General features: G+C 37.5%; 1 protein-coding gene across 1 annotated transcript in view; it reads right to left on the reverse strand.

Annotated features, from left to right (window-relative positions):
• Positions 1 to 1,695: 1,695 nt before the first annotated feature.
• Positions 1,696 to 24,718, reverse strand: part of ABCB5 (ATP binding cassette subfamily B member 5) — a 118,882-nt gene continuing 95,859 nt past the window's right edge. Inside the window, exons 23-27 of the mRNA XM_031026501.2 lie at positions 16,542 to 16,698; positions 13,581 to 13,778; positions 9,594 to 9,800; positions 4,406 to 4,552; positions 1,696 to 2,931 (exon numbers count right to left, since the gene is read on the reverse strand). Coding sequence (XP_030882361.2) covers positions 2,734 to 2,931; positions 4,406 to 4,552; positions 9,594 to 9,800; positions 13,581 to 13,778; positions 16,542 to 16,698 — 907 coding nt within the window. The 3' untranslated portion in view covers positions 1,696 to 2,733. The remainder of the gene's footprint in view (positions 2,932 to 4,405; positions 4,553 to 9,593; positions 9,801 to 13,580; positions 13,779 to 16,541; positions 16,699 to 24,718) is intronic.

The following is a 24,718-nucleotide window of genomic DNA, read 5'->3' on the forward strand; positions in this document are numbered from 1 at the left end:
CTAGCTTTTGGTTTAGAGTGAGACATGGGTGACTCTTCCTTTCACTTGAACACTTATGGCCATTGTAGGATTATTGGCCTAATTTCAATATTGTGTCTCAGGGAATAGGGGGGCTTGAGGAGAGGGAAAGAGATAGGGCAATGGCCAGTAGGTGAGGCAGTTAGAACACACACACATCTATCAATTAAATTCACCATCTTAATGCGTGTAGTTTTTGGTGACCCAAAACAATTACAATAGCAACATCAAAGATCACTGATCACAGATTACCATAACAAATATAATAATAATAATGAAAAAGTTTGAAATGTTTTGAGAATTACAAAAATGTGACGCAGAGACAGGAAGTGAGCAAATGCTATTAAAAAATGGCACCGATAGACTTGCTAAATGCAGGATTGCCACAAATCTTCAATTTGTAAAAAATGCAATATCGAGGGGTGCCTGGCTAGCTCAGTTGGTAGAGCATATGACTCTTGATCTCAGGGCTGTGAGTTCAAGGCCCACATTGGGTGTGGAGACTACTTTAAAAGTTGAATTGCAATAATGAAGTGCAATAACAAAACTCTATAAAATGAGGTATGCCTGTGTTTGCCAGTCTAGGAGGGATTACAGAATTGGAGCCTGAGGTTCTCCTGCTCTGAGGCTTTTAAGCAAAGCCATCAGTACTGTGCTTTTCCTCCTGCCCTCCCTACTCTGGAAACAGAAACCACCGAGACCTCTATATCCATGTATAATAGCAAAGTAGCCACAACAAAAGACATGAACAGGCATTTCTCTCCAAGAAGACATACAAATGGCCAAGAGACACATGAAAGGATGCTCAACATCACTCAGCATCAGTGATGAGATACTATCTCATACTGGTTAGAATGGCTAAAATTAACAAGTCAGGAAAAAAACAGATGTTGGTGAGGATGTGGAGAAAGGGGAACTCTCTTACACTGTTGGTAGGAATGCAAACTGGTGCAGCCACTCTGGAAAACAGTAGGGAGGTTCCTCAAGAAGTTAAAAATAGAGCTACCATACGACCCAGCAATTGTACTACTAGGTATTTATCCAAAGGCTAGAAGCATAATGGTTTGAAGGGGCACATGCACCCCAATGTTTATAACAGCAATGTCCACAATACCCAAACTATGGAAAGAGTCCAGATGTCCATGGACAGATGAATGGCTAAAGAAGAGGTGGTACACACACACACACACACACACACACACACACACACTGAAATATTACTCAGCCATCAAAAAGAATGAAATGTTGCCATTTGCAACAATGTGGATGGAACTAAAGGGTATTATGCCAAGTAAAATAAGTCAGTCAGAGAAAGACAAATACCATCTGATTTCACTCATATATGGAATTTAAGAAACAAAACAGATGAACACAGGGTAAGGGAAAGAAAAATAAGACAAAACCAGAGAGGAAGGCAAATCATAAGAGACTCTTAACTATAGGAAAAACTGAGAGCTGCTGGAGGGGAGGTGGTTGGGGGGATGGGTTAATTGGGTGATGGGCATTAAGGAGGCACTTGATGGAATGAGCACTGGGTGTTGTATGCAACTGATGAATCACTAAATTCTACCTCACAGTATATGTTAATTAAATTGAACTTAAATAAATAAAAAAAGTAGCCACAGGCTTTCAGTGTTAATGTTTCTAAACAATAAATCCGTTCTCAACCCCCACTCCTATTTTTATTTTCCATTTAAAAAAAGTGGCATATGCACAAATGGTTTTAGTTTTTTTTTTACAATATTTCTGATTATTGGCAACTGGCTGTGTCACTGTAAATGGAAGAAGATACAATTAAAAATAGAGATAATATCACTAGATGAAATTACATAAGTAAGTGGAAAATATGACTCAGTTTACCAATATTGTTATTTACACTGAACTTTTAGATAATATATTACATAAAATAAAGTACATGTAAAATTTAAACAAATTACTTGATTGAATAATAGAAGATGGCTTTTAAAATTTTTCACCAATAATAAAACTAACTCTTATTTTAAGTAAGTAAGTGTTCATACACAAATATGCCTGTAATTCTGCAAAACCTAAAGCTTGGAATAATGAAATCTTCAGGATGGATCATGTGAGGCATTTCACTTACTGGTAAATTGGAAGATAACTATCTAATTCTGCCAGAAATTTTACATTGTAATCCTCCCTATCCCCCTAATAAAGGGATATAGCTGAATTTTGGGAAACACTGGATATTCATTAAAAGAAACATTGAGAGAGAGATGAGAGAAAGTCCTATGGTCTGAAGAATAGGACTTGCTCAAAGTGCTTTAATATGTGTTACAAAATGCTGGAAGCTCCAAGGTAAAATCATTCAGCCCCAATTACATCTCTCTCTTTACTAAAATCTTTCAATTCAGTTAATTGGATAATTTTTCTCTCTTGGAATATATTCCCAATTTTATAGTCGAAGTTGACAGGAAAATAGATTCATTTTGTAGGAAACTGCTTTACAAACACATGGGTCAGAACATTCTTACAAAGGAGGGAAACAGGCATTATCTCACATGAGTTTAGCAAATTTTGTTTCCTTTAAAAAATCTGAAGAGAAGATGTTGTGTACACAGAACATGTCTGTACTTGAATAGCATGATTCCAGATATTGATACATGTAACAAAAGAGATCAAAGCATGCCAAATAATTACTAAGTACTTTCTTTGCATTACACAAAGATAAAATATGTGCTAACTCCAACAGCATCACTGCACTGACTGTGCATTTACTAATTTAAAATACATATCTCGATTTCTCAGGAGTTCTTGATGAGTTCCCTGTTCCTTTATTTTCCCATTGTGCAGGACCACTATCAGATCTGCATTCTGTATTGTGGAGAGTCTGTGAGCAACCACTAGGCAAGTCCTCCCCTTTCTGGCCTTATTGAGGGCATACTGAACCACCTGGAAGAGAAAAGGACCTGTGATTGCTAGCTTGACTTAGATGCTAATAAACTTACCCAAATCAAATTGGTAAAGGTAATCTAATAACATTCTTTGTGTATTTGCTTATCCCCAAAGGCAACTGCCCTGCTTTGTGAAATACTCACCATACTCAATAGAAATCTAGAAAAAGTAATTATAGACACATTTAGACTTCTAATTAGAAAAGCTTTTGTGATAATGAATAAAAATGAGGTGGTTGTCTGTATGTAAGTAGGTGGTTCCAAACTCAAGAGTCAGAAAGTAATATTTCCACACCTAAGTAGAATGTCTAATTTACTTACTTCATTTCTTCTCATAGCATTTATTTATTTATTTTGGTAGAATTTAGCTATAAAATTATTCTGGCTAAAGTCTCAGCTATGATGGGTTATAATGTTGTACAGAAGAAATGAGAGTGAGGCTGAAAACCAGTATTTATTGAATATATAAAATATTCATCCCAATGATGGATATCTAATTTAAGTCCCTGCAATAACCCCATAAGGTGGGGGATATTTTTTTTTGTGATGAATAAACTGAGATTCGAAAAGTCCAGGTCACTTGACCAAGGTCATACTGCTAGTAATTGATGAATCCAGGATTACAGCTCAGGTATGTCTGATTCAAAAAATGATGTTTTTTTCTTTCATTAACACACTGTCTACTTAGAAGTCAAGAATGATAATCATTTACAAATACCAATTGTGTGATGGTTAACCACATAAACTCTTAGATCAGACACCCTCTATTAAATTCAGGGAAGTTACATAACTTTTCTAAGCCTTAGTATGCTAACCTATAAAATGCATATGGCTAATAAAATAAGCTAATTCATCAAGTTGTGAGGATTGAGATAATAGCATATAATGGGCACTTGGTAAATTACCAATGTTCATTTAACAAATAAGTGCCTACTATGTGCAAGAAACCATTAGAGCACAAGGACATAGCAAAATTAAACATCCGAAGGAGCCTGCAATGTAGGTCTATTGTCAGTCTCTTTTTTCCCCTTGTTTTCTTCTCAAACAGAGCTAACTGTCTATAGAAGAGGGAGTAACTAGCAGGCTCTGACACTGTAGTGTAGATTACTCTTTTAAGGCATGCAGATTGCCTTATTAATTTGTTTGGTATCATAAACATAATAATAAATAGGAAAGTTATTTTTCTTGGGCTTTTTCCTTGACTGGAGAAACATTTCAAGAATTGGGCCTTTCTGATAAATCAAGTGAGAAAACCCTTCTAGAACATAAGATGCCCTGTGTCCCAACTCCCTCCCACCTACCCACCAGCCTCTAACTTTTTTTTTAAAGGCCAAAACCTTAATTAGAACTTGTGACCCTATGATTACAATTCTCTCCAGGTCTTTCTTGCCCCAAACTGACCTTGATTTCTTCCACAATACTCCACTCTCTTATTTGATATAATATTCTGAGATGAAATAAGAGAAAGTTACCTTTTCACTCTCATTATCAAGGGCTGAAGTGGCCTCATCCAACAGTAAAATTTTTGGTTTCCGGAGAAGAGCCCTTGCGATAGCTAGTCTTTGTTTCTGGCCTCCAGAAAGCAGTGTTCCTTTCAGTCCAACTTGTGTGTTGTATTTCTATTACAGGAACATGCAATTAAGAAAGCAAGGCTTGGTTATTTAAATTAGCATGGCAACGGTGGGCGAGAACCATCTAAATATTTCAAATTTTGCTACTCTTGAAAATTTGTGTCCCAACAAGTGCTGAAATCTATTCTTGGGCTTTGTTGCAAATAAACGCTAAACCAGCAGTAAACACTACCATCTCATTTACATATCTACGCAGATCACAAACAGCAGACCTTTGCCATTAGGCTTCTACAAAGGGATTGTTTGAATTAAAGCATAAGAAAAAAATTACTGGCGAATGTTCTCAGTAAACACAAATCTTTTTGCATTAAATTCTATTACCTTCTATTTTCAGGTCAAAATGATTTAAAGTATATAAAAACAAGGAAATCATTGGGTTTCTTCACTCTGGCTCTCACCAAACTCTAGGGGCACACCTCTCCAGGGACTGGGATCCTGTTCTCCGTCCCGCAGGTATCTTCCTAGCAGTAAATTAGGCTGGTGTCTGTAGACAGTCCATTCATCTTTTCAGGCCATAACAGTGACATTTAGCACTCCCAATGTTTCCATGGCCCTCCTACTTACTAGTGACCTTTTCTCCAGTGTTTTCCTCCACAGAAGAATAAAGAAACTGCTAGAGGAGTATCCTGAAGCTGTTGTAGTCTGCTAAATCATGACCAGTCAGTTCAGTTGGTACAAGCAGGCTCCCACTTGCTTTCTAGATTGTCCCATTGACTCTACTTTCCTCCAAGGTTTCACACTGCTTTCTAATACCCCTTGACAGTTGTCTAACAAATATATACTATTGATATCTAGACAAGAATGTGTGGATGGATTGACTCTCGTGGGAAAGCAAGTCTAATTATACAACCCTCTAAAGGTGGATCCTGTAGCAGCATCATAGAGAAGATGCAGCATGTGATTAATATGCTGTTTGTTTGTCTTAGTGACTTAGAGAAGCTTGAATTAATTGCCTTTCCCTCCACATCTGACTGCCTTCAAGGGGTACCATTTGGGTGGAGTGGGTATCGAGAGAGCCTGTGACACAGCCTTATGATAAATGTGTTTACTTCACCTCAAAGTTCATTTTTCAATTTAAAATGCACAGTTGTTTGCTTTATATAAAACAATGGTGTCTGAGTTACTAAAGCCCAGTAAAAGTGTCTTCTCTGAAGTGAATGCTCTCCAAAAAAAACCAGACTTTATCTCCTCTGTGCTTTTATCTAGGACTGCCAGCACACTGGGCCCCTTCCTTCTAAAATACATTTTATTAAATTTGGAATCACAGGACAGGATAATCAGATAAAACTATGTCATTCATTTCCACACACCACAAAGTTCCCATCCAAATTAGAGAATCCAACCCTAAACCAAAAACTGAGAGAGGATTGGGTGGAAATGATAATGGTTTATAGCTCTTCCTGCCAGTCTAGCTTAAATTGTACATGGGTTGTTCTAGTGTAGCTGAAGAAGATAACAATACTAGCTTAGAAATCACTTTGCATTTCTTGGCCTTCTCTGGATTGCAGGAAGATCTTAGCATCAAGAATGAATTGGAAGAAAATTAAATTCAGATGTTTTTGTCCATCATTAAGCAGAACAGATTATAAATGTCAATATACACATTGTCTCAATACCAACCTAAAAACATTTTCAGATACTCAGAGTGAAGGTTTTCATTTTTTAATGAAGAATTACAGGGGCACCTGGGTGTCTAAGTCGGTTAAGCGTCTGCCTTCAGCTCGGGTCATGATCCTGGAGTCTTGGGATCCAGCCCCGCATTGGGCTCCCTGCTCAGTGGACAGCCTGCTTCTCCCTCTGCCCCTCCCCCTGCTCATGCTCACGTGACCTCTTTCAAAAAAATAAATGAATAAAATCTTTAAAAAAAAAGAACTACAGAGTTTCACTTTCCTGTTTAAAGATTTTATTTATTTTTATGAGAAAGAGAGAGAGCGCACAAGAAGAGTAAGTAGCAGGCAGAGGGAGAGGGAGAAGCAGGCTCCCTGCTGAGCAGGGAGTCTGACTCAACTCAGGGGGGCTCGATCCCAGTCTCCTGAGATCATGACCTGAGCCGATGCTTAACCAACTGAGCCACCCAGGCGCCCCTCATTCTGCTGTTTAAACTGAAAATCTAAATCAATTTTCTGGCAAACACTGGGATGGATGGTGAGTGTCCTGAAATATGCAACCTGTTTATGACATGCTTAAGGAACAATGACTCCTTGATATGAACCTGGGGCTAAAAGCCAATTGGGTTCTGGAGAGAACATCAGAAAGTCTAATCCTAAACCAACTGTATTCTAGAGAATCCCTGCAAACCCTGGAGAGAAATTTAGGGTGGTTTCAGTGGTTGAAGTCTTATTCAAGGAGCCTTGATGTGTCCTGACCGAGAGCTGCATCTATACCTGGTAAGTTTCTCAGAGGATCCTCAAGACCAAGGCCGTGTTGCTTCAACTCCCCTCCTAGGTGGGTATTTCTGGATGTCTGTAGGTCATCTCCATAGTATATAGTATAGATGTTACCCTTAGCATTCTCCAAATTGATGCCTTGCTATTCACCCTCTGAGTTTGAGTTGCCAGTCAGGTCCACAATCCCTTACCAGAAACCCTTAGGTCTATATCTGTTTAAGAATTCTTTTTTGGGGGGCGCCTGGATGGCTCACTTAGTTAAGCTTCTGACTCTTGATTTCGGCTCAGGTTATGATCTCAGGGTTGTGAGATCGAGCCCCTTGTTGGGCTCTGTGCTTAAGATTCTCTCTCCTGCTCTGCCCCTCCCTCCCGCTCTCTCTCTCAAAAAAAAAAAAAAAAAAAAAAAGCAAACAACCTGTTTGACTTTATTTATTTTGTAATCTCTATACCCAACATGGGGCTTGAACTCACAGCCCTGAGATCAAGAGTCACATGCTCTACCAACTGAGCCAGCCAAGTGCCCCTTGTTTGTTTGACTTTAGAAGAAAATATACTACAAATTGTATATACTATAATATATATTTAGTATGTGATATATAATAACACCCCCAGAAGTTCTGGGGAAGCAAGTGGTAATCAAACATATGAATATTTGTGCAGAAATATTTGATTATTCATTCTAAGTAGGATTAATAAAGACTACATATGGCTTCACATCATTTTGGCCACCAAATAAGTCTGCACCAAACATACAAAATTTGTGTGTAAGGGATGGAGTTTAACAGCTTTTGGAAATTGGAACTGGGGAACAGAAAGTGTGGACCTGCATTGCTCTCATCCAGAATGTTGTAAAGCACCAGGGCTTGTCCTTTTAATGCCAATCTCTGCCATTACCACAAAGGCCACAGTGCCTCCTGGATGAGCAAACAAGAGGCTGAGTTTCAGCAGCAACTTTTTGCTTTAAAATCTGATCACATTATTTCTTTGCCTAAAAATGTCTAGTGGTTTCCTATTTCCAATAAGACAGAGTCCAAGCTTCTTAGCCTAGTATATCAGAACCTTCACATTTAGTCTCTGCTCATGTTTTGGCCTCTTCTCAATTCCCCAATTTATGCCTTATGCTCAGGATTTTAAATTTATTTCCTTCCAAACACCTGAAACTCTTTTATATATGTATGTTTCCATGTGAGCTTATTCTGTCTTCTAAGTATGGATTTGTCTCCTCTCTGCCTGGGGAACTTCTACTCATTCTTCAAAATCCAATTTAAAACAACATCTTCTGTGTGATTTTCTCTGAGCTCCTAAAGAATTTGTCATTCCTTCCTTTGTAAGCTCATCACACACTCTGCGTGCTTTTATTCCAGCAGGCTGTCGAGTGTATCGTACACTTTCTTGCTCACTTTTCACAGACATTCCTGAGCCATGTTTTGGTAATTCCACTTTTCCAATATCTTTTAAATCCTTTTCCTTGTTTTATTTCACTTTATAATTACTAATTCAGGCATTCATAACACTGGAAATAGCTCCTAAATCATCTCCCAACTCCCTCTCTTTTCCTCACTACAACAAATGATCATTTACATTGCTGCTAGATGTGATGTCCAATGTCCTATTCCAAAATGATATTTTGGCACCAGATTTCTTTATGGTTCTACATATTTTTTTTTTTTTTTTTTTGGTAATGGTGATATGAAGGTAAACTAACATTAAACACTGAGAAACAAGTCATTCTTTCTTTTAGGAAATAACATCATCTTGGTTTCTAAAGTTTATTGTAAAAAGTTAGCATACTGAGTCTCTGCAAAATGTAGTTTTGGGTAAATTTGGGAAATAGGACAACAAAAATAATGAAAGATAACGAACAATTTAAGAGTAAAAGTCAAATGTTATGAATATGTGGTAGGTGACAGGAGTGGTGGGGACTCTTCTAAGTAAGGTGGCCATGGAGGGTCTCGGCAAAGATGACATTTCAAGGAGCTCGAAAGTTAAGGAGCTGGCTCTGCAAAGAGCCGGAGGAAGGGAGGTCCTGGCTGAAGAAACAGCAAGTGTAAATGTCCTGAGGTAGGGAAAAACTTGGTGTGTTCATGAGATAGAAAAGAGGACAGTGTGGTTGGAGCAGAATGAGCATATGGTAAGGAAGGAACTGGAGAGGCAAGCAGGACCAGATCACAGAAAGCTTTGCCAGCCACATAAGAAATTTGAACATTTTTTTAAGTGCAAAGGGATGCCATTAGGAAGTTTTAAGCAGGAAGGGACAGAATCTAATTTATGTTTTTAAAAGATCCCCCTAGTTAGTGTGAGAAAGAAGAATTATAATGGGGCAGACTGGCAGCAGGAAGACAGACTAAGATGCTATCGGAGTGGTCCAGGGGTTGGAGGGGATGATGGTGGTATAGACATGAGTAGAGTGTATATGGATAAAAGGTAAAGAATCAAATCAATCAAATCAATTAATATTCAGTGAATATTAATACAGTTTGGTCTTGGAAAAACTAGTCCAGAAACATCTCAATCTTTGCTTTTTACATATAACTTTATATTAGATGCTAGCAATAAATAAGTTGTATAATTCATGTAGCACATAAAAGCACTTAGGCTTACTTGGCAGCTTTGTAATTCAAGATTTCAGATATTTTTCTTACCTCAGGGAGACCTTCAATAAAAGAATGAATATTTGCTGCATTTGCTACTTCTTTTATTTCATCTAATGGCACAACACGGCTGTTATCACCATAGGCAATGTTGTCGGCAATGCTACAGTTGAAGAGTACAGGCTCTTGAGAAACAACTGCTATTTGGGAACGGAGCCACTGCACATTCAGTTCCTTTGCATCCACACCATCAAACAGCTGCCAAGAGCAAAATGGAGAATGGTATGTGAAGATCCAACAACTGTATCATGTTACAGTTCACTATATTCAAACATATACAAATTATAATAAGAAGGGTAGGAATTCAAGCTGCCTCACAGTAAAATGCTACCCAAGGATGTATCGTAAATCATACTGCACAGAAGCAGAGTGTAACTGACTAAAATGCCAACTCCTAAACTTACTTGACATTTCTACGAACGGCCACATAGTCTAGAGACTTGCCTGGAGTCCAGAGTAAAGCTGGTGCTTTGTGCTGAAGTCAGATGGCAAATGAACAACCTCTACTGTAATAGGACCCCACTTTATTAAAGCCCAGAGAGAGAAGGTGTAGACTGATACAATAGTCCACATATAGAGGTATGTCATTTTGTACACAACCATGCTTATTCACATGAACATATAACAACATTCAACTGGCATTTGATGAGGATACCTACTAGCTGATGGGGACTTTTCAGGTACCAGGGAAATAGTGGTAAGCAAGACAAAACTCTTGCCCTCCTGCAGCTTATATTCTAGTGGGGACAGGCAGTCAATAAACACACTAACAAATAAGCAACTCAAAAAAGAAAGTGTCATGAAAACAGGATAATGGGATTGAGAGTGACTGAGGATGTGGGGAGGAAGTGGGAAGCAGGTTGGTGAATGTGTTATTTTCTACGGAGTAATCTAAGAAACCCTACCTAAGGAAGTAGCATTTAGATTGAGACTTGAATGATAAGTAGTCAGCAAAAAGGTTAGAGCGAGAAAATTCCAATCAGGGAAACAGCAAGAACGAAGGCCATTAAGTGAGTTTAAAGAACACAAAGAAGCCAGTGAGACAACACACAGTATATAAGGTGGGGAGTGGTAGGAGAGGAGTTTGGAGAGAGAGGCAGGGACCAGATCATGAAGGACCATGATTGATGGAATGGACCCTTTTATTCTAACTGTGGTAGGAAGTCATTGGAAGGTTTAAAGGAGGGATGTGCTATGTTATGTGCAAATAGATGACTGTTACCTAATTTTGGACTAATTGTTAACTCAGTGTTACCACTGGTAACAAGGGAGCCATTCTGGACCATTTTATTTTGCAGATAGTCATTGAGAATCTGTGATGGGCGGGGGGGAACCACCCTGTAAATTGCAGGAGAATGAAGACTAATATGACAGTCTTTGACTTTTAGGGGCTTAGGATTTTTTGTGGGGAGGAGGAGGCAGAACAGGAAGGTGTGTGTGTGTGTATGTGATGTGGTGCTGGTTGTGGGGAGAGGATACTGAAAACCTGAATATAAGGAAGAGTAAGAAAGGTGCCAGGTGAGAAAAAGTCATTGGGATTCTAAAGAGAGAGAGGTTGCATCTTTTTTTGCGATCAGGATGCAGGACTTAATGGAGCTGATTTAGGTAAGCCCTAACCATGCTTGAAATTTTGAGAGTTGGTGGGTGGAGAAGGCCAGTGGGAATAGTAGGAAGCCTGAAACAGGGTGGCAGAGGAAATTTATCTCTGTCTTAAACCAAGAGAATAAAGAAAGAGCCTAGATACAGATATTAGAACCCTCCTCTAACACCTGTATTCTAAAAGAATTCCATATCTTGTAAGATCAAAATTCCTTTTTTTTCTTTTTTAAAATTTCTAATTTGTAGACTTTTAATTTTTCTTAAATTTTTAAAAAAATTTGAGTACAGCTGACACTCAATGTTACATTAGTTTCAGGTGTGCAATATAGTGATTCAACTTCTCTATACATTATGCTATGCTCACCACAAGTGTAGCTACCATCTGTCATCATTCAAGGCTAGTACAATATTACTGGCCATATTTCTTATGTTGTGCCCTTTATTCTTGTGACTTATTCATTCCATAACTAGAAGCCTCTATCTCCTACTTACCCCCCTTCATCCATTCTGCCCATCCCCCTCCTTCCCTCTGGCTACTATCCGTTTGTTCCTGTGTGTTTATAGGTCTAATTCTGCTAGTTTATTTGTTTATTCATTTGTGTTGTTTTTTAGATTCCCCATATAAGTGAAATCATATGGTATTTGTCTTTCTCAGTCTGACTTATTTCACTTAGCATAATACGCTCTAGGTCCATCCATGTTATCACAAATCGCAAGATCTCATCCTTTTTTATGGCTGAATTATATTCCATTGCATATATATATATATATATACATATAGAATAGGGAAAAGACAGTCTCTTCAATAAATGTGCTAGGAAAACTGGACAGTTAGATGCAAAATATATATATGCATCTCACATCTTCCTTATCCATTTGTCTATCAATGGACACTTAGTTTGCTTCCATATCTTGGTATTATAAATAATGCTGCAATAAACAACACAGTGGTGCACATATCTTTTCAAATTAGTGTTTTCATTTTCTTTGGGTAAATATCCAGTAGTGGAATTATTGGATCATATAGTATTTCTACTTACAATTTTTTGAGGAACCTTCATATTCTTTTCCACAGTGGCTATATCAATTTACATCCCTACCAACAGTGCATGAGTGTTCATTTTCCTCCACATTCTTGCCAACATCTGTTATTTCTTATCTTTTTGATTCTAGTCATTCTGACAGGTATAAAGTGATATGTCATTGTGGTTTTAATTTACATTTCTCTGATGATTAGTGATGTTGACCACCTTTTTATGTGTTGTTGGCCATCTGTATGTCTTTGAAAAATATCTCTTCAGGTCCTCTGCCCATTTTTAAATTGGATTTTTTTTTTTCTTTTTGGTATTGAGTTGTAGAAGTTCTTTATATATTTTGGACATTAACCCTTTACTGGAGATATCATTTGCAAATATTTTCTCCCATTCAGTAGGCTGCCTTTTTATTTTGTTGTTTTCCTTCACTGTGCAAAAGCTTATTTTGATGTAGTCCCAATAGTTTATTTTTGCTTTCATTTCCCTTGCCTTAGATGACATATTTAGAAAAATGTTGGCTAAATAGCCAATGTCAGAGAAATTACTGCCTGTGTTCTCTTCTAGGACTGTTGTAGTTTCAGGTCTCACATGTAGGTAATCTACTTTGAGTTGTTTTATATATGTTAGAAAGTGGTCCAGTTTCATCCTTTTGCATATAACTGTCCAGTTTTCCTAGCACATTTATTGAAGAGACTGTCTTTTCCCTATTCTATATTCTTCCTTTTGTCAAAGGTGTGGCTTTATTTCTGGACTCTGTATTATGTTCCATTGATCTATGTGTCTGTTTTTGTGCCAGTACCATACTGTTTTGATTACTACAGCTTTGTAATATAACTTGAAGTCTGGAATTGTAATGCCTCCAGCTTTGCTCTTCTTTTTTTTTTAAGATTGTTTGGGCTATTTGGGGTCTTTTGTGGTTCCATACAAATTTTAGGATTGTTTTAGCTTTGTGAAAAATGCTGTTGGTATTTTGATAGACATTGCATTAAATCCATAGATTGTTTTGGGTACTACAGACATTTTAACAATATTTGTTCTTCCAGTTGATGAGCATGGAATATCTTACCATTTGTTTGTGTTGTCTTCAATTTAAGATCAAAATTTCTGTCACCATCATGACTGAAGAATCTTTGAGTCTTTGTATTTTGTATTTAGCCTCAAAGTCCTATCCATCATTTTTGTTATTGGTTTGCTTGTCCGCTTAGTTAAGGGAGAGAGATTTTTTTTTTTTTAAACTACTGCACTGTTTGCCCTATTCAAACCAGTAAGGATGATTAAGCCCAAGGGAATGTTTAAGAATAGCACCACTAAACCCTAGATAAGCAGTGCTTAAAATCAGTCTTACCACTTGTCCTTGTACAGGGTCATAAAATCTCTGCAGAAGTTGGATAGAAGTGCTTTTTCCACAGCCACTGCTCCCAACAAATGCTACTGTCTTCCCTTTCTCAATACTGAGGGATAAGCCACAAAGGATGAGAACATCCTGGCGACATGGATAGAAAAAAGAGACCTCTCGAAACTCTATATTCCCTTCACATGTATCCTGCGAAAGAAAGTTGGCAGGGTTTAGAATGAGAACTTAAAAGATTGTAACACATTATAGCACATTGGCTGAGTGTTTCCTGAAAATTATGCATATTTCCACAACCATTTTATTTTAAACAGTATTCCTCTCTATAGAGCTGTTGACTGCCTGATCATTTCTGTCACTTTTGTTTAGGTTTTTACATCTGTACTTCTTGTCTCCATTACTGGACTTCACCAAGTTCCTAAAAAGCACTGGTTTCCTTTGGTTTCACTACCTAGACATAGTCTAATCTGCAGACTAGCTGTTTGACCAAATGTTCTGAATAATTGTATATATCTTTAAAAATTTAGTTTGTCTTTTACAGACCTTTATTGCTTAATTTGGAATAGCTGGGGTCCTCATAAACTATATGTATAAATGTTATTTTTCTAAGTTGGACCATGTTTTACAGTTAATATATATTATGCTTTGAATTTGGGCTTATCTTTGTTTTCAATTGATCATTATTCGGCAGTGATGCCTAAAAGTTTATTTTTCTGGGGCGCCTGGGTGGCTCAGATGGTTAAGCGTCTGCCTTCAGCTCAGGTCATGATCCCGGGGTCCTGGGATTGAGCCCCGCATTGGCCTCCCTGCTCAGCGGGAAGCCTGCTTCTCCCCCTCCCACTCCCCCTCCTTGTGTTCCCTCTCTCGCTGTGTCTCTCTCTGTCAAATAAATAAATAAAATCTTTTAAAAAAAATAAATAAAAGTTTATTTTTCTCTCGATGCTTCAATCTCTTTTGTTAATTTGTAAACCAATACTTATATATACCAAGGATGTTTACAAAAGACTTTCCAGAACTGTCACTAAATGATTAACTTTCCCTTTATATATTTGGTTCTAAGATTTTGGATTCTTTTGAACTTCATGTTTGCTTGCCCTCATTCAATTGCATTTTAAATAGTCAGGTTTAATAGTCATGCTCAGCATATTCTGAACCCAGGATACAGGCAGAAGGCAGGGGTAGGTGGAGGACAAGAGCATCAAAAAATGTTTGATAATGATACTGTGTTGTCAAAAGAAAGAAATGTTAGGATATATGCCAAAATGTTAAGTGCTGTAGTAGCTTATTTTTAGCTTATTCAGTGCTTTCTGCTTTTCCCTGAAATGAATATTATTTATGCAAAAATGTTTAACAAAATCAACCTGGAAACTACAGAATAATGAAGAGTGCATTATTTTTGTGTACGCTCTGTGGCTTTGGAAAAGGCATAGAGAGATTTTATACTACTAGACTTTAATACATTTTAAAATTTATTCTTACTATTTTAAATATTTTTTTAAAAGATTACTTATTTTTTTGAGAGAGAAAGAGAGGGCTCGAGCAGAGGGAGGGGCAGAGGGAGAAGGAGAAGTAGACTCCCCACTGAGCAGGGAGACTGACTTGGGGCTCAATCCCAGGACATCAAGATCACCACCTGAGCCAAAGGCAGACACTTAACCGACTGAGCCACCCAGGCACACCTATTTTAAAATTTTATTATGGAAAATTTCAAACATCTACAAAAGCAGAGAGAGAAAAATGTAATGGATTATCTCCCAGCTGCAATAATTATCAACATTTGCCAGTTTTGCTTTCCCAGATTTTAATTTTTAAAAGCACAGGGAGTGATATTTAGAAGTATTTGTATATTAAATAAAATGATTAAATAAATTAATTTTACAGTCTTTATAAGAAACATTTCCATATTCCATGCCATGTAATGTAGTTCTATGAAGACATTTATCTGTGAGATACTCAATCCCTTTATTGTAATGTTCTGAGAGAAATGAGTAGCAATGTTATTATACATCTAAATCCTAAGATTAAAGAGAAGTTTTCTATATCCTTTACTTTCTAAAAGACAAATATGAAATCTTAGTTTGACTATGATGCATTGTTGAGCATTCTATTTTGAGAATTTCAAGATCTTTTTATTTCTGTAACTAAGGACTGGCATTCCTTTTAATAATTAAGTAGCTTTAAGGATAATATACAATTTTAAGCTATCATACATATAAATCTACTGTTAAAATTCTAATGGGGAAATAATTTTAAATGAAAAATTTCTTCTAAGTATATACCTAATGGCTATTCTTACTTTTAAATTTAAAGTGTCTAGATAAGTCTTAAAATTGAATATAATGTATAAGATACTATTAAGAGGCTTGTTTTGAAATTATACAATCTCACTATTATTTCTCTTTTAATATTCATGGTCTTTTAGAGTTTGTGGTTAAATATGTGTGTCTGTGTATGTGTGAATTTAATAAATATAGTTCCTTTTTTTCCCTCTTCTTATTGCAGATATATTTTCCATAAAATATGGTATCGAAACAGCAGGCATTATTCACTTTGTACGAATTATCAGAGAAAAAAACGAATTAACTCTAATGCAAATCTTCATCCAAGACTTCATCCAATACATCCAGCCAAAGCTTCAGCTGTCTAAATAAAATTAAATATATAAATCAATTCTTTGTTCAAGAACATTCTCAAGGCATCAGGCAAATAAACTAGAAGTATATTTTTTTAAGATAAAACATGTATATGTTTTAGTAGTAGAGGTGAAAATTTGCTTAAGACAAGGCCCCCTTTCTCTCTTTGTAGCCATAACAGTTATTTTATACAAGTTTTTAATTCTTTATAGCACTATCTTTTCCAAAGTTATCAAATAATGCCTTCATTTAAGTCTCTATATAGAGAGCATTCATGTGTATAATTAATAATGTGGACATTTAAAATCATATTTGTGCTTACTGGTTTTTTCCCTTCTTGACTATAGCTGTCTATAGTTGGTTTCTTTTCCAGCAAAGCAAACAGATGTGCAGCCCCAGATTTGGCTCTCGAATATTCAGGTGCCAAAACAAGTGTTTCTCCAATGGCCATAGCTCCATAAGCAATTGCAGTAAAAACTCTATCAAAAGATAAAGCATTTGAATCTTAGGTCCATTTTCAAACAATAGAACTCTAAAAAAGTAAAAAATAGAACTCTGAAAAAGCAGGCACAAGAATATAAATAACCTTTTGGTACAGAAACACCACTAATGTTGAAGCCCCAACAATGATATCTCTTTTGTTTGTTTGTTTTTAGTAAATTTATTTATTTTAGAAAGAGAGAGGGAGAGAGAAAGAGAGAGAGAGAGAGAGCACAAGCAGGGGGAAGGGCAGAGGGAGAGAGCGAGAGAGGGAAATCTCAAGCAGATTCCCCAGTGAGTGCGGAGTCTGATGTGGGGCTCGATCCCATGACCCTGAGATCATGACCAGAGCCAAAACCAAGAGTCAGACACTTAACCAACCCAGGCGCCCCAATGATATCTCTTTTGTAATTTTCTACCACACAGTGATCATCCCTAGCGTTGTATACCAAAATAACCTTTGGAGTTCAGGTAATCTTAAAAGTTTCTCTTCCAATTAGAGACAAAGATCAAAGGCACTAAACTAGTGAATATAAAACTTCTTAGCCACCTTGATATAAGGCTCACTCGCTTGGAGATTTGACAGAGAATTCAACTGACAATGGGAAGAATGAGTCTCCAGTAGTGAGATCTGAATTTACACAGGAGATATGAATGGATATTTTTCCCTCTTTTTTTGCATATAATGTAGTTAGAACAGACAATTGATGCCAGATGATTTGTTATCTGACTGAAATGCTACATGTCTTAAAGAGAGCAAAGCGTGGAGATTGTACTTTGTTAAGGTCCTTGAAAAAAAATCTGACTAAACCATACCTTAGCAAGCCTGGAAGAAGAGCTTTGATCTTTTAGGTTTGCTATACAAATTATGATCTCAGTTTCAAAACATGTTTTAATTATAAAATAGTAAGTATGCAAATGATGTCTGAAAGCATATAGAATATTCACAGATATGTGGCATATCATGTGGCCATGGTCAAATATTTTTCTCTCATTTTCATTTTAGCCATGGAAACATTTTAATAGGATAAAAAATAATGTATCTCCATAGCAGAACTGAAAGTATAATTCAGCTAAGACTGTACAAGTTCCAGTGGCAATATTTGTTTATTTATTATTGAAGTATAATTGACATACAATATTACATTAGTTTTAGGGGTACAGCATAGTGATTCAACATTTTCTATACATTATAAAATGATCACCACAGTAAGTCTAGTTACATCTGTCACCATATAAAGTTACTGTAATATTATTGACTATATTTCCAGTGGTGTACTTTATATCCCTGTGGCTTACTTATCTTATAACTGGAAGTTTGTATCTCATAGTCCCCTTCACCTATTTGGCCCATCCCTTTACCCCTCTCCCCTTACTGACAAGTAAAAAGATCACAGAGCCCAGTTTCTCATTTGCCGTGCTGGATCACAGCAAGGTAAACATGTTCTGGTCTCCTTGTGAATCTCTCTGGAGATGGAACCTACCAATGGGTGGATGTTGATGCAATCTCTTCAGTGACCTAAACCTCAGATCCTGAATCTTGTTGTCTTTTCAAAGATCAAGCACAATATAAAATATAAAAACCAGTTTACTTGGATGTCTGATGCTTATTGTAGCCATTAGTTCTGTGATGTCAAGGCATTTTTAGTACTGATGTATATGGAAATTGTTTAAAGCTCAAAATGCCATTCAAAATACTCAATATCCAGTTATAAATATCAGAAGTGATTACTGAGTTTAGGTAACACATCAGAGTTTTTTGTTGTTGTTGTTGTTTTTTTAATGCAAGGGAAAAATCTGACTGAATCAGACTTAAGCCTCAGTCTGATCCGAAAGTCAGCAGGTGAGATAGGAAGATCATTGGATTATGAGTCAGGAGACCTGGATTCTAGTCCCACAGGGATAGAGCCTTCTCAGAACAAAAGAGAACATCCTTCCTCCTCTGATTTCAGACATGCCAAAATATCTACCTGTCCTAAAATTTCCACCACAAAATTCAGTTTAAGCATTAAGGATAAATATACAGAAGGCAATGTCTTTGTTAGGTCCCTCTTTAAAAAAAAAAAAAAAAAGATTTTATTTATATATTTCAGAGAGAGCGAGAGAGAGCAAGCAGGGAGAGAGGGAGAGAGAGAATCCTAAGCCGACTCCGTGCTCAGCATGGAGACCAACTCAGACCTCGATCCCACGACCCTGAGATCATGACCTGAGCTGAAATCAGGATTTGGATGCTCACCCAACTGAGCCACCCAGATGCCTCTGTTAAAATGTCCTTCTCTTAAAACGGAGGTTTACTGAGAAGGGGAGAAAGGCCTTCCATTTAGAACTTGTATCTGCGAGAGATAAATGACCTGAAGGATGCACATTAGAGGAAGGAAAGTTTCAGTAGACAAGGGAGAGTATCAACTAAAAGCCCCAATGCTGTCTTTATTGTGTATGTATTGAAGGGAGGGTAAGTCCAGATGGGGGTTGATGTTAATGAGGATTATACTGAGGAGCCTAATTTTGTGGTGAAGGAACTATCTGGGGGTTGAGTCAGGACATTAATCTTTTATATGTTTTTTCCCAGGTGGGTTCTGTATAAACATAGGCCAATGCTGGTCTGCTACAGAATGTGCCCTAGCTGACTCTGGCCCAGTTAGCTAGAATGAACTAAATTGCGATTCAACTTTATTCAAAACCTATTTATTGCACAACGAACAGTACTTCAACTTTGTGGGTTGGCCAGGGTTGAGGGAGAATATTGAGCAGGAAGAGGTCTGGAAAGGATTTTCAGGTGCTGGGCCTCTTTTTCCCTAGTTTTATGGGTTCCCCATGGGCTCATGGGGCCATTATCATTGCATCCTCACTACAATGATTCTTTCAAGCATGTCCAAGCAATGGGGGAAAATCCCCTTGCCTATCACTGCTGCTAAAATCAAATTGGAATTTTACAAAGATTCTTTGTCTAGGAACAACACAAAAAAGCACAGAAATGAATAATCCTAATTTTAACACTGCTGATCCAAATAGGAATACCTGAAGAGTTATTGGTTCAAATCTATTTGTCTCCCCTTAATCTTGCTTCCATACCCAGTTTGTAAACCTTTGGTGACTTACTCTAAGAGTAAGTATACTGGGGGGTTCAAAGCCTGGGCTCTGAAGCCAGACCACTGAGACTACATCCAAACTCCACTGTTTATTTACTAGCTGTGTGAACTTGGGGCATGTTCTGTGCTTCTGTTTCCTTATTGGCAAACAGGAGATAATAGGACTATCTACATCTTACAGCATTGTTGTGAGAATTAAATACATTAATAATATAAAGTGCTTAGTACAGTGCTCAATAAATGTTTAAGTTGTTATTACTCTCAGAACTGAAAATTAATGGGACACTTTTTGTTGGCAAATAAGCTCTCATACTTCTATAGAGATACATCAGCCCACCAGGTCAAATCACAACTTCTGAAGCCCACACTCAGTAAGTTTTTTCTTTTTGACTGGAAAGCAGAGTACTTTTCCTCACAGAGGTGGCCATTATAATTGTACCCATACTCATGCTCTTTTCCCCTAACATCCATGTAACACTCCAAAGATTCTTTTCTTCCCACCCTAAATCCTTTCCTCAACACATGGAAGAGAGAAAATACACAACTTTTATGTGGTACTTTGGGTTTGAGAGAATGTTTTCATATATATGATACCACTTGATCACCTAGGAGATAACTAAGGCAGGAACTCTTATCCCTTCATAACAAACGAGGAGACTCGAGCTCAGAGAAATGAAGCATTGTCCAGGATCACACAGTTATAAACATGTAGGGCTGGGACCTGAAACTCCTTGTTCACTGTACTTTCCCTTACCTGGTGTTCCTTCCAGTGGAAACTTGGTCTGAACTATCTCTCCCTGCATGTTGGGGCTTGTTACCACTTTGTTTCCCATTTTAGAATCTTCAGAAGGCCCTCGATAATCCAATCGGCCTTGATTTGTCTCCTTTAGATCCCTTCAGTGGTTGATCACTCTATCTACTCTCCTTATCTTGTCTTCTTCTCTTCTGGATAATCCCTGAGGAAGAGCTGGGTACAAGTTGGGTGGCTGCCACAGCAGTGAACACTGAAAGAAGACTTTCCTGTTTTCCTTGTTTTGGCTACTTAAGGCTGCTCTACCAATTATAATGATGACACACACAGTTCTTCCATGGCTGCTTGGCCTACCAGAGCAAAGATGGTGGTGGAGGCCTAGCTTGTCTCCTTCTATCCCTTAGTATTTCAAGGCAACAACCAACTATTAATAATCACTGAAAACCCACTTATGTTGATTATTATATGGCCAATAACCACATTTAATATTCAAAGTCCAAAGGATTTCTTGTCAAGAACTTTATTTGGAATTCTAGAGGACTAGGCCACAACATATGAAATGCCTGGTTCTGCTTCTCAGCAAGTTTTCAAAGTTGTGGCTTTTATTATTACTGTACTGAAGGTTGCTGTGCCTGATTCTTTCTTACCTATCTGCTTCCTGCTAACATGTATAGCAAAGAAGGAAGAAATAAAGATACAGGGAATTTCTGAAGTGGAGGTATGGAAAGTTACAAAAACCTCTGCTTGGACACCTACTGGTTTCTGACCTATATTGTAAAAGGCAAGTCAGCTAGAATCTAACCCAAAGGTGCTAATGGAAAATCAGACAGGAGAAAATAAACTTATTTTGTATTTTTCAAAATCTGTACATTTATAGTGTACATCAAAAGTTTTGCCAGGGCTAACAGAGGCGGGGGAGGTGGGGAGAGTTTTACTATACATAGGTGTGTGAAAACCTAAACGAGATTTTCTAAATGCCTACCCAGTGCTGCAAGCCAGCAGAATGAAAATGTTATCACCTTTTTAAAATGCTCATCTCAGGGAAACTTCTATAGTAACAGAGATGGATGAAGATAGCTTCTACCATTAGAAATGTATGTTGTCTTTTTTTTTTTTTTTAAGAGGAAAAAGCTAAGGCTGATAGTAGCCTTGCTGATAAACTAACATTATGAGTACATCAAAGGATTCTGCTGTTAAAATTGTGCATTTTCCTTTCCCAAGGCACACTGTCATTTGTGACAGAGACAGCTTACCCATTCCTGTAGCTATAAATCATGAAAATACATTCACATTTATTGGATGAATAAAACATCTATTTTTTAAACAATAAATTAAAATATGACTTTACCAATTTTTACATAATTCTAGGAAAGTTTCTGGTAGTGGCCAAAAGAAAACCCTAAGGTTTTAAGCAGGTATGGAGAACAGCCTGGCATTTAGTTCCTATGCTCATATTTCTTAAAGTGTGATCCTCAGATTCTGTGCCTCAGAATAATCTGGATGTTTGTTAAAATGTAGATTCCTGGCCCTATATCAAATCTACAAATCTCTGGGTTAAGTTTGTGAGGTGAGACCTGGGTATCTGCACTTTTAACCGGCTCCTTGATTGTTGAGTTGGGAAACCGCTGATTAGAGAACAGCACAAAGTTCTTTTTACCTAAGGAGGGTTCTAATAGGAGGAAGTTTTCTTTGTAAACTCCTTCCATTCAATTAGTTGATTAGATAGAAAACTGTCTGTCACCCTAGATTCTGGAAGGCACAGAGTCTACTAGGCCAGGTATAATTGAGTGTGTCTAAAGGACAATTGTAACACATTCATGGTAGTTGGGGGCCACAGTGAGTCTCTAGCTCAGACAGCTCCCTATTTCTTTCTTTCCTCAGGGTACTGGGAAATACCAATGTGATACTGTTCATTAACCACTGCCTTTATATTAATAGTCCTACATATGTTCTGATAGCTAAAAATGCTTATGTCTTCAGAAATGACCCATTTTAATGAATTTAATGAAAAGAGATTCAGGAAATATGGTAGGTTAGTAGGCGGAGTGTTTGTATTGGGGCCTTTTGATTCCCCTATATTTTGGGGGTCATAAAATAACATTAAGCAAGTTACATTGTTCTATTTATGTTAAGAATCAGCCCAGCTCTGGGTATTCACATGTTGGAAAACTAAGAAAGAATTAAAAAAAATTTTTTTTACAGAAGATCCATGAACGTTTTCTATAAAATTAGTAATAACAATAATCATAATGACAATAATAATAAAAGAAGTCTGCTAACAAAGCCTCTGGCATCTTGAATTGTGACTGTGAGCAAGTTAGGTAACTTGCATCTTTGATCTTTTTTATTTTTGTTTTTAAGTTTTTTTTTTTTAAAGATTTTATTTATTTTTCAACACAGAGAGAGAGACAGCGAGAGAGGGAACACAAGCAGGGGGAGTGGGAGAGGGAGAAGTAGGCTTCCTGCTGAGCAGGGAGCCCGATGTGGGACTTGATCCCAGGACCCTGGGATCATGACCTGAGCCGAAGGCAAATGCTCAACAACTGAGTCACCCAGGCGCCCTGTTTTTAAGTTTTTATTTAAGTAATCTCTACACCCACATGGGGCTCAAACTCACGATCCTAAGATCAAGAGTTGCATACTCTTCCAACTGAGCCAGACAGGCACCCTGAGTTTTGAGTCTTAATTTTCCCCATCTGTAAACTGGGAATCATATTGCACATAGTAGTTGAGAGGATTAAGCAGATATTACCTGACAAATCCCTAATATTGAGTAAGGACTCAATCCAGGTTTGCTGTTATAGTGATTATTATATGAAACAGAATGATGTCAATTGCCAGCATGACTGTAATTAGCATGATTTTGAGGAAAATTAGGAGCCAGTCAAGGAAATAGAGGAGGAAGAGCCAATGACAAGGAAGAAAAGCCTAGAGAAGAAAATGTTTCAGGAAGGAGAGTATCAAATGCTGCTGAGAGGTCAAATTAGGTAGATGGGAGAATGAACAGTGAATAACCGTCTGGGTGGGTGAGATGGAGGCCAGTGGTGACTCTGATAACAAGTGGCATGGTGGGAACCAAGGCTTGCCTGGAATGAATTTAGGAGAGATTATGGAGATGAGAAGGTGTAGAGAACAAAAATAGGCAACTCTGGAATTTGTTTTGCTGCAAAGGAGAGCAGAGAGCCACTCGAAATAGGTAGAAGGGGACTTAGGGTCATGGGAGAGATTTATTTCTTAAGACAGATGATTATAAAACAAAAAAATAGTAGTGACAGAAAAACTAGTGTGAAGAGAGGATTGCTGGAAATTGCTGGAACTCATCATAAATAAGGACAGTTACTTCTTCCACAGAGATGGCAGGCATGATAGACCATGTGGGTAGCCTGGTGAGTTTGGTGATGGGAAGATGAGGTTCTTTTCTTTTCTTTTTCTTTTTTTTTTTGAGAAAGAGAGTGGGGAGGGGCAAAGGGAGAGAGAATCTTAAGCAGGCTCCATGCTGATCTCAAGACCCCGAGATCATGATCTGAGCTGAAATCAAGAGTCGGATGCTTAACCGACTGAGCCACTCAGGTGCCCCAAGGTGGTTCTCTCTTGACTGCTTTGTTATGCTACCTTCAGGTAAACCCATTAAAAATTAATTTGGTTTACAACAGGTTTTTAAATGTATTTATTTTTATTTATTTTTAAAGTATTAACTAATTAATTAATTAATTATTTTGAGAGAGAGAGAGTGCCTGAGTGGAGTAGGGGGCAGAGGGAGAGAATATCCAAGAAGACTCCCGCTGAGTGCAGAGCCCTATGTGACACAGGGTTCCATCTCACAAACCATGAGATCAGGACCTGAGCCAAAACCAAGTCAGACACTTAACTGACTGAGCCACCCAGGCGCCCCTACAATGGTTTTTAAATATGAAAATTCTTCTGTGAGAACTGATAAAATCATTAGACATCCTACATTAGTATGAATATATTTAATTGGCTAGCCTTCAACTAATACTAAAGACCAGTAACCCTGAAGAAATGAGACCCTAGGGATTTAAAGATGGCTACAGAAAGTTCAGAGCAAAATGAGGAAAATATGTTCTGAGTCAAACATTTGGCTTGCAAACAAACTTTTGGATTGCAACCAACTTTTAAGCTTGTGATTGCCTGTATCACATTAGAACCAAGGGAAAAACT

This window comes from Leptonychotes weddellii, chromosome 12 (assembly GCF_054177405.1).
Source record: "Leptonychotes weddellii isolate Sample4059 chromosome 12, ASM5417740v2, whole genome shotgun sequence".
NCBI lineage: Eukaryota > Metazoa > Chordata > Mammalia > Carnivora > Phocidae > Leptonychotes > Leptonychotes weddellii.